Source organism: Crotalus tigris, unplaced genomic scaffold (genome assembly GCF_016545835.1).
Source record: "Crotalus tigris isolate CLP2741 ecotype Arizona unplaced genomic scaffold, ASM1654583v1 scf7180000017637.401561, whole genome shotgun sequence".
Taxonomy (NCBI): domain Eukaryota; kingdom Metazoa; phylum Chordata; class Lepidosauria; order Squamata; family Viperidae; genus Crotalus; species Crotalus tigris.
Window position 1 is genome coordinate 184,167 of NW_024096530.1, and position 16,861 is coordinate 201,027.

At 35.7% G+C, this 16,861-nt stretch overlaps 1 protein-coding gene across 17 annotated transcripts in view; it reads left to right on the top strand.

The window, feature by feature from the left end:
- The window catches only part of CASK (calcium/calmodulin dependent serine protein kinase), a 169,969-nt gene that overhangs the window by 56,737 nt on the left and 96,371 nt on the right, over positions 1 to 16,861 (top strand). For all 17 annotated transcript variants that reach the window (XM_039334824.1, XM_039334819.1, XM_039334823.1 and 14 more), the window contains 3 exons: positions 3,862 to 3,974; positions 12,848 to 12,953; positions 15,576 to 15,653. In XM_039334824.1, coding sequence (XP_039190758.1) covers positions 3,862 to 3,974; positions 12,848 to 12,953; positions 15,576 to 15,653 — 297 coding nt within the window. The remainder of the gene's footprint in view (positions 1 to 3,861; positions 3,975 to 12,847; positions 12,954 to 15,575; positions 15,654 to 16,861) is intronic.

Consider the following 16,861-nt stretch of genomic DNA (forward strand, 5'->3'; position numbering starts at 1 on the left):
TAAATATCCATTCTTCTAAAGTAGGCAACAAATCTTTCTTCCAATATGAACCTACTAATAACCTTGCTGCAGTTAATAAATTCAACATTAAAATCATCTAAATCCACAAAAATACCCAATAAAAATAATTGAGGAATAAACTTTATCTTCCTTTTAAAGATCTTTTGAATGTTCCACCAAATCATAATCCAAAAAGCCTTTACCTTTTTACAATTCCACCAAACGTGAAAATAAGTTGCATCCATATTACCACATCTCCAACATTTGGGTTGTAAATTAGAATACATACAAGATAATTTTTTAGGATCTAAATGCCACCTATAAAACATTTTATAAAAATTTTCCCTCAGATTTTGAGCTTGTGTAAATTTAACATTTCTAATCCAAATTATCTCCCATAAGTTCAATGGGATCGGTTCCTGGATATTCTGAGCCCATTTAATCATACAATCTTTAACCAATTCTGTTTCCGAATCTAATTCTGTTAAAACATTATAAATTCTTTTTATATGAGCCTGATTCTGATCTTTAATCTGAATTACCAAATTTTCATCTTCTAGTGTTATTCCCTCTTTCTTATCTACAGTCCACCTGTCCACTATTTGTAAGTATTGAAACCATGACTGTAAAATATTTTCTTGCCTTAATATATCTAAGGATTTTAAATGCCAATCCGAACCTGACCAATTTAATAATTCTTTATAGAGATTTTATCAAAATTCATCCCCTTAGAGATTCCCTCAATTGCATGTCCAGGAATCCCCCAAATAGGTATTCTATAATTTAGTCTATAATAATACTTTTTCCAAACTCGGAGTAAAGCATTCCTCAAAATATGTGATTTAAAAGCCCGATCAATTTTCTTATTAAAAATTAAGTATGCATGCCAACCATACATTAAATCCCACCCTTCAAGAGAAAGAATATCCTTATTCATTAAATTAAGCCAATCGCTTATCCAAGTTAAGGTGGCTGCATCATAATATAATTTCAAATTAGGTGCTATAAGTCCTCCTCTTTCTCGGGCATCTTGCAAAATCTTAAACTTAACCCTTGGTTTCTTCCCAGCCCAAATAAATTTATTGATACCCTTCTGCTATTCCTCCAAATTTATATCTTTTTTTAAAATAGGTATCATCTGAAACAAAAAAAGAAACTTTGGTAGAACATTCTACTATCAATCTATGCTGTTCTGCTTTTTTTTTTTAGTATTTCTTTCTCCACTTTTTCCTGAAAAAATAGAAAAAAGGGAAAAGAAAAAATGACTTTTGAAAAAGATTTTTTAGCTTACTGAGGACATCTACTGGTTAAAAGCTAATATTGTATTTGTTGTCTATCTGGAGAGGAGATGGTTTTGGCCTTTAAACTGTTCTTCAAGAGAAAGATAATTTGATGCAGCTGAACAATTTTTAAAATGGAGTTGCACTCACATTTAAATTGTAAACTTATTCTGGAAAAGATCTATGAGGCCAAAGAAGAAATATGTGCTACAATAAAAGAGTTTACTATAGAATTAAGAGCCAGAATCTCTCCTTCAAACTTCAAAATTAACTTTCAGACTACACCTGATTCTTCTATAAAACAGATTACACAAGAAGAGGACTTGACTGAAAATAAAGAAAAATTGATTTTGCCTTATAAGTAAGTCATTTATGGTGCTGAGGACCAGAAGCAAAGACTGAGACTTGAAATGTTAAAGCAACGAGACTTTATGGTTAAGGGAGTCAGAGGACCAATGCATAGGTCAGGATGGTTCTCACTGATCCAAATGACACTACAAGCAATAAAGAGAGACTTATCAGCTGGAAGAGAAGCTTTGCTATGGAAACCTACTTGGCATAAGAAGAAACCCAGAATAAGACTGAAAAAAAGTGAAAGTTAAAGTATTATGTAATGGACTAAAGGCAACCAAAATTACGAAATGGTATCTATTAATCTATTTGCATCTTGCATGCTTTTGAACTGCTAGGTGGGCAGGAGCTGGGGCAGAAACAGGAGCTCATGCCATTGGGCGGCGCTTGGGTCGTGAATCCGGGCTGTCAGCTTTCCAGTTCAAGTGTCTTTAGCTGCTCATCCATCACACTCCTTCCAACAATAATAGAAGCATAGAAAACTGACCCAGTGGTTCATCAAGTCTCTGAGTTTATTTGCTTTTCATTTTCTTTTTAATTAATTAATTATTTTTATTTACTTTTTTTTTACTTTTAATTTTTTGTCGCACGATGGACGTGTGTTTATCCCAAGCAAGTTTAAATTCAGTTACTGATTATTTACTCACTACTTCTGCTGGCAGTTGGTTCAAAGCTTCCACTACTCCTTCTATGGCGTAATACTTTCTAAGATTATTTTTGAACTTCTGTTAGTTTGAGATTATTCCCCCTTGTTCTTGATTTTTGCTTAATTATGAATTATGCATTCCATGCATCTCTACTTCTAATACAACATATGCATGACAACAAAAATTCGCAAGACAACAAAAATATGGTTTCAGTTGTGGTTTAATATACAAAACAAGTCCATTAGTCTTTTTCAAATCTGTTAATACAAATTCTACACCCAAAGTCTTATATTTCAAATATTTTACATCCTTTTTTTCCTATATAGGTTTTTTGCAAACATTCTGCTGTTCAAACCTACACAATTGTGATCTTTTCCTAGCCATAGTTAATAGCACACTCTAGTGTCCAGAAAATGAATGGCAGCTAACAGCCTCACTAAAAATAGAATAAAGGGGGGGGAAAGTTCAAGGGAAACTTCTCCCACTACTTTTATTTATAAATCCACACTAGTCAGCACAAGGTCAATAGGAAAAAAAAACACAATGTTCCCACAAAAGTCTACATTTAAAAATTCCAAGATCTGGTACCTTACATATAAATTCACCAAAAAGTAAATTTTAATCATCCATAAAATATTTTTTTTGTTTCTTTAGAAAACAGCTGATAATCCAAACCTTCATCTTTTTGCTAGACAAACAACTCCCAATACCCATATCAGCTTTTTTATAATAGTGAAAATAATATTAAATTATAGTACTAAAAATACTGAAAATCTCCAAAAGGAAATATTAATTATATCTGGACTAAGGCTCTCTTAAACTGAAAGAATAATAAATTATAATAAAGTGATTTAGAAATGGGGTGTCAATTATATTGTCCGCTTTTTCTTCTGTTGTGCTACAGCTTTGAAGTTGCTGTAAGAACCTGCCTCCCAGCCATTTGACTCACCAGCTGATTTTAAAAACCTCCCTTTCACAATCTTCTTTCAAAGAACAGTTGTCTGGAGGACAAATACATCAATTTCTGGGATTCCTTTTGATTCTGGAGAATTTTTCAATTTACAGGGATCTTGCCTGGGCCCCAATTCAATTGTTGCCTCATCTACAGTTCTGAAGGAGCTGCTCAAGCCACCATTTCCCCACTAGAAGTTGTTTAAAAAAAAAATCCCTTATCAGAATGTTCCACATTTATAATTTGCAGCAATCTCTTTTAATCCTACTGATCTATATTCCTCCTCATATGACTGTTTTCATGAAATTCCAGTTTATTGTTAAATAGATTTGTGTTATGTCATTTTTTTCTTATTTAAATTTACTTGTGTTACTGATACATTACAAAGCAGTGTAGGATTAAAATGCCAACTATATGGGTTTTTCATTTATTTTAAAAGCAAAGAACATTTGATAAGTGCTGTAGTTCTCTAAATAAAAGTTTTAACAAAACAAAATTATTTTGTAACAATTTATACCTCTTGAAATGCCAATTCAATGAAAATTAAATAAAAAATGAAAAATAATAAAGTTGTAAAGAAAAAAGAGATTTCTGAATGTTTAAATTAATTAAGCAATGTCGTTCTTTCTAGGGGTCCATTCAGTGTTGTGCGGCGATGTATCAACAGAGAAACTGGGCAACAGTTTGCTGTCAAGATTGTCGATGTAGCAAAATTCACTTCAAGTCCAGGCTTAAGTACTGAAGGTAAAAAAATCAGTTGTTACCATACAGTGTTTTATTCTCTTTTATTATCTTTCTGACAATTATGTCCCAAAATTTTATTGGGATTTTTTACCCCAAACAAATGCTCTGTTTGAAAAGTACGTCAATTACAGTTATTTTCTGCAAGTATTGACGAATTAAAGAAAATGAAAGTGATTAATACTGTTACCCTGAGTCCATTATCTATATCGGGTCACCAACCCCCGGTCCGTGGACCAGTACCGGGCCGCAGCATGCCACCAACCAGTCTGCACAAACAAGCAAAGCCCCATCTGCGGGATGCAGGCAGCACACAAAATCATTCACCCTCCAGTCTGTGGAAAAACGTCTCTCCACAGAACCGGTCCCTGGTGCCCAAAAGGTTGGGGACCTCTGATCTATATTATTTCACTCAAATCAATTATTTAACAAAGAAATCAAAGGAGTAAACTGTTCTAGGCAAATTGAAAAATATTTTTACTAAATAATTATATATAGATGTGCTACTAATTTAAAGCTCTAAGCTCTGCCTTTTTTTGCTGCAATAAAATGTTGAGTATTTAGTTTTAAAAAAAAAAAGATTGTTAGAGCCTGTATCTTGTTTATTGCTGTTCTATATTCGGCATTTGTTTACACTTTAAAAATCAAATGTAAAAAATACTTTTAATATATGTGTGCTTATATGTGTGCATTCTCTTACTAATGGAACATTTGGGGAATCCAGTGATTAACTTAGTTCTATGTATGCCATGGTCAGAGGGAAGTGTTGATACAATTGTGTTTTTAAATTATGTCATGACACAGCTATTGAATATTATTATTTCTCAACAAAATTAATAATCATTATATTATATTTTAAAGAACTACAAATCACAGCTACTATATTTTAACTATTTATATTTAGACAGTCAAACCATTCTCTTCTGGTAGTATACGGGATTCTTAAGATAAGATTTCTGCTTAGAAGCCACAGTTCTACTAATTGTAATTTACTAGGCCCAAAAAGTCAGAAAACATGATGAATAGTTAATAAAACCTTCAACTTTATATAAAAAGCAATTTCTACTGTGTAGATTCTTAGAATTTGAACAACATAATTGGAATAACAATGCTTACTGAGAATGATTTTCTTTGCTACATTGAGTACATAAAATTATGTACAGGTAAACCCCCAGGTACAAGCATTTATTTAGTAAGTTTTCACAAAAACGAGTTAATTCAGAAAAGGTACTTTTATTAGAAATTCAAAACTGCGACCAAGAAGAGGCCTCTGTAGCCATGTGACTTGATTTTAGTCTCTACTGCAGCGGTGGCCATTTTTATCTCTGTGACTTGCCTGGGGCCGTTCGGGGCTACAAGAAGCCAGAAGGGGCCAAACAAGAGCCAAGCTGGCACCAATTTTTGCTTTTGCTGCAATCTGCTACTGACTGGCCTTGAGTGCTACAATTACTTCTTTAAGTATTTTAAAATATTTTAAAATATTTGTTTGCAAGCAGTTTGGGAACTGCTCTGCTTTTTAAGTACTGTACTTTGTAAATTATTTTGTTTGCAAACTATTCAGCTTTTATCTTGGAAATTAGCATATATTACTGTAGTTTGTAGGGTTTAAATTTAAATTGCCTCCAGAAATTGTGGGTGCCCCATCACTAGAAGCTTTTAAGAAGAGACTGGATAGCCATTTATCAGATATACACTCTTGTGAGAACAGTGGGTTAGACTAGCTGACCTCAAAGTCCGTTTCATCTCTGTTACTATTGCAAGCTGAGAGTTCTGCAGATCCTTCCCCCATCTCCCTCTGGTTGCCTGGCTGGCTCTTAAGCTAGTGGTTTTTATTAAAGTAGCAGCCCCAACCCCACCCCTCTCTGGATAGCTGAAGACACTTGAGCTGGCTAGCAGCAGTTTTGTTTTTTGTTTTTAAATAACTGATGGCTTGCAAGCCCTGCTTGGAGGCAATTTAATTCCTGAGCCAGCTCACCGGAAACAGCTGATCGGCAGCCGGCAGAAAACCCTCCCAGTTCAGTTAGCATGGCAGCTATCTGAGGAAATAGTAAGTCAGATATTCATTCATTTAACAACCCATTTGATTTAATTAATTAATTTGATTTTAAAAATTTGTAAAATTAAGTCTGATTTTTGACATATGAGCCTAATGGCCAGGCTCCATTAGGTTCGTACCTCAGGGACTACCTGTATAATATGCTTAGTCTCTAAATCAGTGGTTCTCAACCTTTTTAATGCCGCGACCCCCCCCCCAACCGGTTGTAAGTCGAGGACTACTCAACTGGTGCAGCACTGTTTGCAGAATGGGACTTTTGGTGGGCTCAGCAGGGCAGAGACAGCCTGGACAATTCCTATTGGCTTTTGAAAGCCAATAGAATTAGACTCTATTCAAGAGAGTCTATTCTATTGGCTTTCAAAAGCCAATAGAATAAAAGGGAGTAGCACAGCTAAGGAAAAGGGGAAAAAATGGCGGACTGCGTTGTTTGGCGACCCCCGTGAAATGGTCGTTCGACCCCAAATGGGGTCCTGACCCGCAGGTTGAGAACCACTGCTCTAAATGATTGTTTGATATACTTATTGCATGTAAAGTATAATTATATAATAGTTTTGCTTATTAACTAAAAATAACTTTGAATAATAATATAATAGAAATAATTTAAATTTTACTATAAAAAATATAAGCTGAAGACCTTAAGAAACCTGGAATTTCTTAGGTCTGACAATCATCAGAAAAAAGGTGAAGAAAGACTAAATCATGAACATAGTAAAACAGTTATATATTCTGGCTTTGTCTCCTGAATAGTTCATATTGTAGCAAGAGAAGTAAGAAAAACAAGAGAAATCAAAAAGGCTCATTGCCTATTCAGTCTTATTTTAACTTATCACTACATTCAGTAGTCTTATTCTGAGAATGAACTTTTTAAAAAATCTTCTTGAAAGTCTTTTGATTAAAAAAAAACTGAAATTTGCTAGTATTAAGACAAATCTTTACTCTTTTACATGAGAATCAATTTTCTATCCAAACTGGAATGCTCTGTTGATAGAACAGTTTGGAGAAACAAAGGATTGGAATGAATGTGCACTTGTCTTAATAGATTCATTATTTTAACTTTTTATTTACATATTTTATTAAATGTTTTTTTAAAAAAAAATATTGTCAGGATTTTTTGTTGTTTTATTAGAGAAAATTGGGATTTTTTTTCAATTATGCCCTAACTCAAAAAGGATCTCCAAAAATACCAAGGGGTAAGACTGCCTTTTGTATGAGAGGAGAACCTGCAGGTTTTTCTAAGTACAATTTAGAAAGACATGCTTATATATCATATACTACTTAGAAAGTTAATGCATGGTATGAAGAAAGTGAATATAATATACTTTATCTTTCATGTAACAACTTAAACCTGGGAACAAAATCATTTTACCAAAATATACAGTAAAGTCTAGTGTAGATACAGATAATCTCCGAGTTGCGAACATTCCCTTAGCGAAGTTACGCAATAAGCGCCCCCAGTGCTTATGAGCAAATCCCGACATTATGAATGTTGCCGCACCACGGCAGTTGTTCACCCTTACGGACGACCACGGCGGAACTGCAACATTCACCCTGGTTATTCCCTCCCACCCCGGGTGTCCCTAGGCACTAGGCCTTCAATACTCACCCTGCGAAGATCGAGATCCTTCACTTTCTTGGCTGCTCGAGGCCTTGGGTGCGTTCAAAGAATGGAGGCCTAAAGTAACAAAAGATCACATAAGATCTGTGGCGCGAGATCTCATGCTACTGATCTTGTGTGATCTTATGATACTTTAGGCCTCTGTTCTCTGCAACAGAGAACAGAACCAAAGCTGGGGGACATTTCCACTTGCCTCCAGAGGCTGGATCCAGGCGTCGGAGGCATTTTCCAGGCTGCTGCCACCCAGATCTGAGACCAGGGGATACTTCCATGTGCCTCCAGAGGCCCAATCCGGGCGTCGGAGGCCTTTTCCAGGCTGCTGCCGCCCGGAAACAATTAGCAAATGCATGGACGAAAGTGGAGTGAATCGCGTTCAAGGTACGAGATTCACTCCCACAAATTTTCAAGTTACGAATGAAATGAGCAGGCTCCATTACATTTGTAATTCAAGGACTCTACCTGTAATTATAAATGATTATTGGAGCAATTGAGACTAACAGTAACTGCTACTGTTGCTAACTACTGTATATGAAATCTTTAAATACAGAGATCATATACTACTGAATGATACTTGTTAAGGATGAACATCAGAAGAACACAACTATCATAACCTTCTGGTTGAGGGCTTCCTGTCACTGGGTTAGATCTTTCAAAGGGCTCTGTCCTTGGGCAGTTTTCTATCTTGGTTATGTCTGCAAAGATACAACATAGAGTGTTTTAGTTTTCATGCCTCTTTGCTTTCCTGTATATGATATATGTCTGTGTGGTAACAACTTTTTTTTCCTGTTAAGTATCAAAGTCATTCAACATCAGCAGAATACAAGACTCAGACAAAGTCCAATGCTTCTAAGATTTATTTAATGAAAAACTTTCTGGAGGAAACAGTTCTGAAAAGTGGATGCAGTTTAAAGATGTCATCATAAGACTGCAACAACTGTACTTGGATTCAGAATCCAGATATCAAGACTTGGATGAAAACCAGGAGATCATTTTAGCTACCCTCCAAGTCAAGAAGAAGGTCTGTGCCAACAGCAGAATGACCTATATCTGTTTCAAACACAGACAAGTTTAAGCACCTGCTGTCCTAAGCACAAATGGAACTGTGAGAAATGCAGGATAAGTGATGGTAGAGGAAGACTGAGCAGGCAGAATGCTATCCAAACATGGATATCACTAGAGCAGTGTTCCTCAATCAGGGCAACTCTTAAGTTGTGTGGACTTCAACTATCAAAATTCCCCAGCCAGCCAGCCAGCCAAGAGTTCTTTAGCCCATTAAGCCAGTTTATGGTTCTTCTAAATCAGGATGCTCCCCCTTGCTGTAATCTAATGGGCCAAGATTGATGAAAGACCAGGAAGGACTAAAAAACCACTGGGCCATCTACTTTTCTTACCTGTTCAATAAATTATCCAGAATTGTCATAATTTCTTAATAGTAGATTCCTCAACAGCCAATCTTGGATGCCATAGACCTGCCTCCCTCATTTGATGTATAAAGAATATTCCTGATGACTTCTGTATGCCCTCACTGTGGCTCTCTATAAAAATAAGGGAAGCAAATCAGACTGTAAAAAATATAGAGGTACCTCAGTGCTATCCTTTGCAGACAAGATCTTTCTCTTTATTCTTCTGAACAGACTTGTCTCAGAAAGGAGTCTGCCAAAGGTACATTATGGCTTTGGGCCAGAAAGGAGTATAGCAGTCGTGATATTTGCCATAAGGCAAGTTCAGGAGAAGTGCATCAAGCAAACAAGCTTCTTTTCTGTCTTCATGCCTAAGGAAACTTGTGAAGTTGATTCTACTACTCTACATTTGTCTAAATTTTGAATCAGCATCTATTTTTATCTTTTCAAGCCCCATCTAAAGCAGAGGCCCCCAACCTTTTGGGCACCAGGGACTGGTTCCTTGGAGAAAGGTTTTTCTGTGGACTAGAAGGGACATGTTTCGCATGCTGCCTTTGTCCCACAGATGGGGCTTCACTTGTTTGCGTGGCCCAGAGTGTGGCATGTCACGGCCTGGTACCGGTCCATGGACTGGGGGTTGGGGACCCATGATCTAAAGTATTGGCGGTCTCCCCCTTATAGTCACTAATCTCCCAACCTTCAGAAAGCTACAGTAAAATCACAGGAAAGGGATTTTTTATTCAAACTATTCTTTGTGTTGAACAGTGAGTATGAGAAAAGTCACAGGGATTTCTGTCGTTAAGATGTGCCAAACAAATGACAAACAGCGAAATTGCCACCATTATTCAATACCAAATAGTCCGATATTAGTGACATGAGTTGGAGAATCTTTTTTTTTTTTTCTTTTTTGGGTGAATTTAAGAGTTTTTGCCTTCCATGAGTTTGCTGCTTCCATTCCCACCTTTTGCAAAGAAAGAAAGAAAAAAATACTATTCTTCCACCAAATTTGAGTAGCATGATCACAGAGTGCTGGAACTGCGCATTGAGCCATTGTATTTGGTAATTGAGGTCATTCAAGAAAGTTCATTGGAGTGAATTCAATCTCCCTGTAACTTAGGGTCTTGCTTTCTTTCCACCCATCACAGAATTCTGAAATGCTATTCCTATTAATTGAGATGATTATCTATTGCTTTTTCTGAAACAAATTAGTTTGAATAGGGGTTTACTTGGTATATTAAATCCTTTTTGGTTTAACAGATTAAAATGTAAATACTGTAGACTATTGAAAGATTTCAGTAGTCAGTGGCATCATTTACCATTCCTGAAACAGGAATCCTGGACGTAATATTGTTTGTGTTAATCTGCATGTCAACATTTAATTTAGAATTTGCAGGATAGATGCCAAAGAAGGAGAACACCAACAGAAACTCTAGGACTTTAATAAAGCTTTAAAAAGCTTAATTAATAAGTTGCCCTAAATATTTACAGTATCAGCAGGATACGACCCAAGTCAGCTAGGTGAGCCCTAATGGCAGGGAAATTTCATGTTCTGGTACTCGACTCATGAGGAAGCTGGGAAAAAGATGTCAATCATACAAATCTTTTTCCCCACTCTCCCCACCCTTTGGAATCCTCACCTTGGTTCTGGGATAATTACCAAGGGGAAACAATGTTTATATTTATACTCATTGGAAAGAAAGAGATTACAAAAGAATAAGCGAGCAAACAATGGAGAATGTGCATTGAAAGAAATGGCATGGTGATCCTGGCTGCTTAGAATACAAAAGGAAGCTTTTGGGATGAAATTGATTAGAATCGTGGCAATTTCAGATAGCAGTGCAAGCAGCAAGGATACTAATTAACTAATCAGGGAAAAGAAAAGCAGTTTAGGAAGAGATAACTTGTTAAAGCAATCTGTCCCACCTGCAAAAAAGGAAATTTTGTGGTGTGGGGAAAAGGGAGAGGGAAATACAAAAATTATGAGTTAAGCAGTCAGGTTCAGGATAAGCATTATGCATCTCAGTTTCCTAAGAAATGTGCTATTTGTCCAGTGAGTAGAATAGGTTGATTAATGTGAATAATGTGCTACTCTGTCAGGGACTACATATATTTGTGCTGGATCACATATAGTTTATAGATAGTCCTCAACTTCTGATAATAATTGGGACTGGGAAATTCATTATTAAGTGGTACAGTTATTAAGGCATCTTACATCCAATTTTACTACTTTTTTGCAGGGACATTAACTAATTCACATGGTCATTAAGTGGATCATGCGGTTAAGCACATCTAGATTCTCCACTGACTTTGTCAGAAATAGGCTAAGAAGTTCACAAATTGTGATCATCTGATTGCAGGATGCTGCAACCATCATAAATGTGAACCAGTTGCTAAGTGCTAAGATCACTATCACGTGACCATGAGGGTGGTGCAATGGTTGTAACTTTGGGATCACTTTGTTCACTGCTGTCATAACTTCAAATTGATGTTAAACAAATGCTCATAAGTGGAGGATTGCCTGTATCTTCTCCCAAAGATCCTGAATTGATACGAGGTTGGACTTCTACAGAGCATGCACCGGTGCTGTGGCTGATGTTGATCGTGGTGGAGTACAATAAAATATTCCCAAGTATTTGAAAACCACAAAGCAAAGAAGCCACCACGTTGCTACTGTTGAAAAATATATAACATTGTATCACTGTATGACAGTTTTACATAGATATAATAATGAATTTGTCCTTTCCATCGATTTAGGTAGATTTTTTTCCATCTGTATCAAATTGATTACTTAAAAATGTATTATGACTGAGTATTTAAATCCATGATATTCCAATAATCCTACATGTATCTATATAAATATGTACAGGTAGTCTCAATTTATGACCAAACTTGGGACCAGAATTTCTGTTGCTAAGCAAGGCAGTTAATTGTACAAGCATTTTTTGCCACTTTTGTTAAGTAACTCTAGTTTCCTGCATTGATTTTGCTTGTCAGAAGCTGGCTGGGAAGGTCACAGATAGTGATCACATGATCCCAGGATGCTGCAACCATCATAAATACATGCCAGTTGCCAAGCACCCAAATTTTTATTGTGTGACCATGTAGATGCTATGACAGTCATAAGAGTGAGGACCATCATAACTCATTTTACAAATGATTGTAATTTGAGGACTATCTTACGCTGTAAAACAACAGCCATTTAGATGTAGATATATATGTTGAATAGATAGTTAAAATAACTGATGCACTGAAAAACAAAACCGGAAAACCTCTTATTCTGTTAGGGCAGGGGTAGGCAACCTTGGCTCTTTTATGACTCATGGACTTCAACTCCCAGAATTCCTGATCCAGCCATGCTGAGGGGAAAGGGAGAGGTTTCCAAACGGAGCCATGCTGGCTCAGGAATTCTGGGAGTTGAAGTCCACGAGTCATAAAAGAGCCAAGGTTGCCTATCTCTGTGTTACGAGGTTCTACGAGGTTCAAAAAATTGGAAAAAATTGGGAACTCACTGAAGAATGCTAATGACACTTTTTCTTAGCCAGGTCTATGTGCTAGACAGTAATCTCATTTACCTTCTTAATTTCTTATGCATGTGCTAGATAACATTTATATTATGCCATTGTGTATTATGTATTGAGTTGCCATAAAATAGCTATATAGTTAATATTCAATTGTCAAAGCTTTCGTAAACATTTAAAACCAATGTTACAGGAAATATTTAATTATAAGAATTTAATTAGGAATATATCATTCTTGTTACTTTGTTATAATATTTAATGATACAGAAATTATTGTCTTCAAACAGATCTGAAGAGGGAAGCAAGTATCTGTCACATGCTGAAACATCCTCACATTGTTGAACTTTTGGAGACCTACAGTTCTGATGGAATGCTATATATGGTTTTTGAATTGTAAGTTTTAAATTCCTCATATTTGTGTTGAGATTTTCAGTTCTTCTAGAATGCCAAGTATGGTTTTTCACATTGCAATTTGTACATGTGTGCATAAATAAGTATGTGTATTATGTGTAATGGTTACTTGCATATTCTGTTCAAATTGTACAGTAACTATTGTTATGTCTGGCCAGAGGAGAATAATGTGATCAGTTAAGGAAGTGAATAATGTTCTTTAAATTAGTATTGAATACTATACTAAGAGAAAGATAAACTTTTATATTGTGTTTTCTTGCCTTATCTTATCTTATTCTATCCCATTCCAATCCAGCAACCCAAATCCCAGCTTACATTTTAAAAGTAAGAACAAATAAAGACAAGGAGAGAATGAACATCCAGAAAAAAACTAACCCACTGAGCAGAAAAACAATAGAGGCTTGATAATCATCCCAAGCCTAGGTTGGGGATCAAAGCTAGGTTTTCAAAGATTTTCAGAACGAGTGCAGAATATGCAGAAGAAAACTAAAAAAAACCTGAAAATATGACATAAGGAAAAGGAATACAGGTAGCAAGGTCATGTTTAATGCAATCCAGATTTCAGTTTATGTGAGGTTAATGCATAGGCAATTAAGGCTAGTCCATAAGGAAAGTAAGATATTGTTAAAAGAAAATAATGTGCAAGTGAATTCATTCTCAAGGAATTTGAAGATATCTTTTGAGAAAACAAAAACATGGATACTAAGGTTGATCAAAGCATACAAATTTGCAGAAATGTAAATATATCACTTTGCATCTACCGGTATTTGTATGAAGTTTTAAAGAAAGAGAAAACAGTTTGGTCTATGCTGCTAAAATATTTGAGAGACAATAAAGGTGTTTTTTGTCACTGTACGCTTATCTTTAGGAACGATATTTAGATTTTTTTTGTTTTTACTTTGCTTTCTATAATTGCTATGACTTTGTTAACCATAAAATTAAAGTATAAGTATATTTTTTATTCATTTCTGTAATATTTCATTAATATACTATTAAATTTGTGTCTAAAAGTTACCTTAAGCTGGAACCAATTTTCATATTTTCGCTAGAAAGATCACTTTGAAAAGTGTGAATTCAAATAATATAATTATTTCATGGGATTTGTTAACCTCACTAATTGAAACCAATCTGTAGTTAAAAATAGGTTATACTAACATTTGCTATACATCACTATCTCTCCTTGCAAACCATAACACACACCACTTCATAGACTGCCTTTTGTCTTTTAATCTACTTACCTTTTTCTTTGAGGATATCATTTGTATCATTCATTCACGCATCTCAGTCTTCCCCTTCCTCTTGATCCATTCATTCTTTTTTATATAATTTTCTATGTGATAAAACTATGTCAGCCTATTATTTTTGCATTATAATCTGTCACTTGTGTATTTAATCTAAATTTAATCTATATTCATTTAATGCAGGGGTGTCAAACTCAATTTCCTTGAAGGTCACATCAGCATTGCAGTTGCCCTCGGTGGGCCGGGTGGGTGTGGCCGGGGTGGGTGCAGTCTACTGGGTGGCCGTGGATGGAGTGGGTGTGGCCTACTGGGTGGGCATGGCCAGCTCTACATCGTTCGCATCAAGGAGGCCTGTGGGGGCCTGGGCAGGGTGGGATAGATCTGAGGGTCTCTGGCAGAAGGGGATGAGACCAGGGCATGTGCCAAAGCATGATCCACTGGAGGAGCCTCACTGTTCCTCTCAGGCCATACAGGGGGGCTGGATGGTGGTGCGGGCTGCCCGGAGCCCTGGACAGCAGAGGTCAAACGCCCAGCCTGACCCTTGAGCACCTGCAGTGCCAAGCCCAAATAAATGTTGTCAATCAAGGACTAATTGTATGTCTCTGTAATTACCAAGATAATCTTGTAGGTAATATTACCTATTACTGTGGATCTTTTATTTTGCATCATATTTTACCAATACTACAATTTATTAAGTTCAAACAGCTTTGTCATTGACTAAATGAAGCAGTTATCTCAGGTGGCACAAACTGAGAGCAATGATCGCAGCCTTCCAGGTGATTTTGGAAACAGTAAATGGCAGAACCCTAACCTGTTCTTCTTGATGTTATTCAATTACATGTTCATTCTGTTTCTGTACATAAATTTGGATGAGAGGGCTAACAGTTCCATCATATCTCTTCTAAATCAATAAACCATCATTATTCCAAGAACTCAGGGCTTTTTATCTCACTACAATCATGTGAAGTAGTACCAAAATAGTGCACTATCATGCAGTGATATATATCTTCCTAGTCCAAATATTACTTTACACTTACCCCACCTTTAATACGGGAGAATACATACGGAAGTTAATAATCGATTTCCAATGTCCATTCATTTGGGACGGGGGTTCTGAGAAGAGAAAAGCCAAACTTTTCAGAAATTTTGCATTTAAGAATTTAGAAATGCCAGTAACTTTTCCTATTTGAGACCGTTTCTCCAAAATTGTAGTGTTTCGAGATGAAATTACTGGTCAGTGATTGCACTATAAAGTCTGTATGTTTTTCTTGTCTTCTAACAATGTACATTTCTGAATATTAACATTACTTTGAAAGTCAGTTTCATGTTTCATAAATACTTTTTCAATACTTTTTGTATGCAGTATGGATGGTGCAGATCTCTGCTTTGAAATTGTAAAGAGAGCAGATGCTGGTTTTGTGTACAGTGAAGCCGTAGCCAGGTATGTGTTCTTATTTTAATTTTGTGCTGGGAAAAAATGAATAATAATTAACAGTTGTCTGATAGCTAATACTATAAGCAGCACGGATTAAGATAATCAGTCTGAAAAAGCTTTATAGGTAGTCATTGTTTAGAGACCACAACTGAGACCAGCAACTCAGTTGTTAAGTAAAACTGCAGCTATGCTTATGATCCTACTTCAGCTTTCCTTTGCTTTAAGAACCTACAAAGATAGTAAATAGGACAATTGGTTGCAGAGTTACTTTTTCATCATCATTATAACTCTGAACCGTTGCTAAATAAGCCAATATGGTATTCTTTTTAAGAAGGTTAGTACATGTTGAGGAAAGAAACTATAACTCGTAATGTTTAAAAAGGCAAAAGATAGTATTTTAATTTTAGCTCTCAGTTATTTTAAATATTTGTGACAAGTTGTCTCAAAAGTTTATAATTAAATTGTACTACTATTATATTCATCATTATCAATTAAACATCTAAATCTCCAGCTAACAAAAGAACTTAATCAGGGCAAAGTGAAGCACTTTTAAATTAGGAGGATAAGAGGCTAGGATCTGATCTAGATTTGATTAACTCCAGTTTTCTTTTTCTAGTTGTAGTTTGCAGAAAATTATAAGAGATGAAGCCAATAGCACTGCCATGTTTGCCTCCTAGCAAGCATTATTCAAAAGCACATTATTTTTAAACATAGGAGTTTCATTAAATAATCATGAATTATTGCAGTAATAGACAAGTTCATGTGAGACTGTTCTCTTTTAAAACCATCTAAGTAGATAGATAAACTACATTTAGTAACAAATTGTGTAAGTACATTTGTATTATATTAATTCAATGAAAGATATTATATTAAGTTTAACTAAACAGGTGAGGAATTGAATCCTTTAATTTCATAACTAAATTTTGTGATATACTAACATGGAAGGTTTTTTTTTTTGTCTGTTTTACAAAATAACACCAGGATATTGTGAGTTTATGCTCTCTTAATTTTATTTATGCATTCATAGATTCTAGATAGAACCTTTAATTTTCTTTAGCAATATATGTTTTCAGTGTTCTAGAGCAGTGGCTCTCAACTATTTCAGCACCAGGGACCAGTTCTTTGGAGAGAGGTTTTTCTGTGGACCAAAGGGAGACTAGTTTTGTGGGCTGCCTGCATCCCACAGATAAGGCTTTGCTTGTTTATGCAGCCGT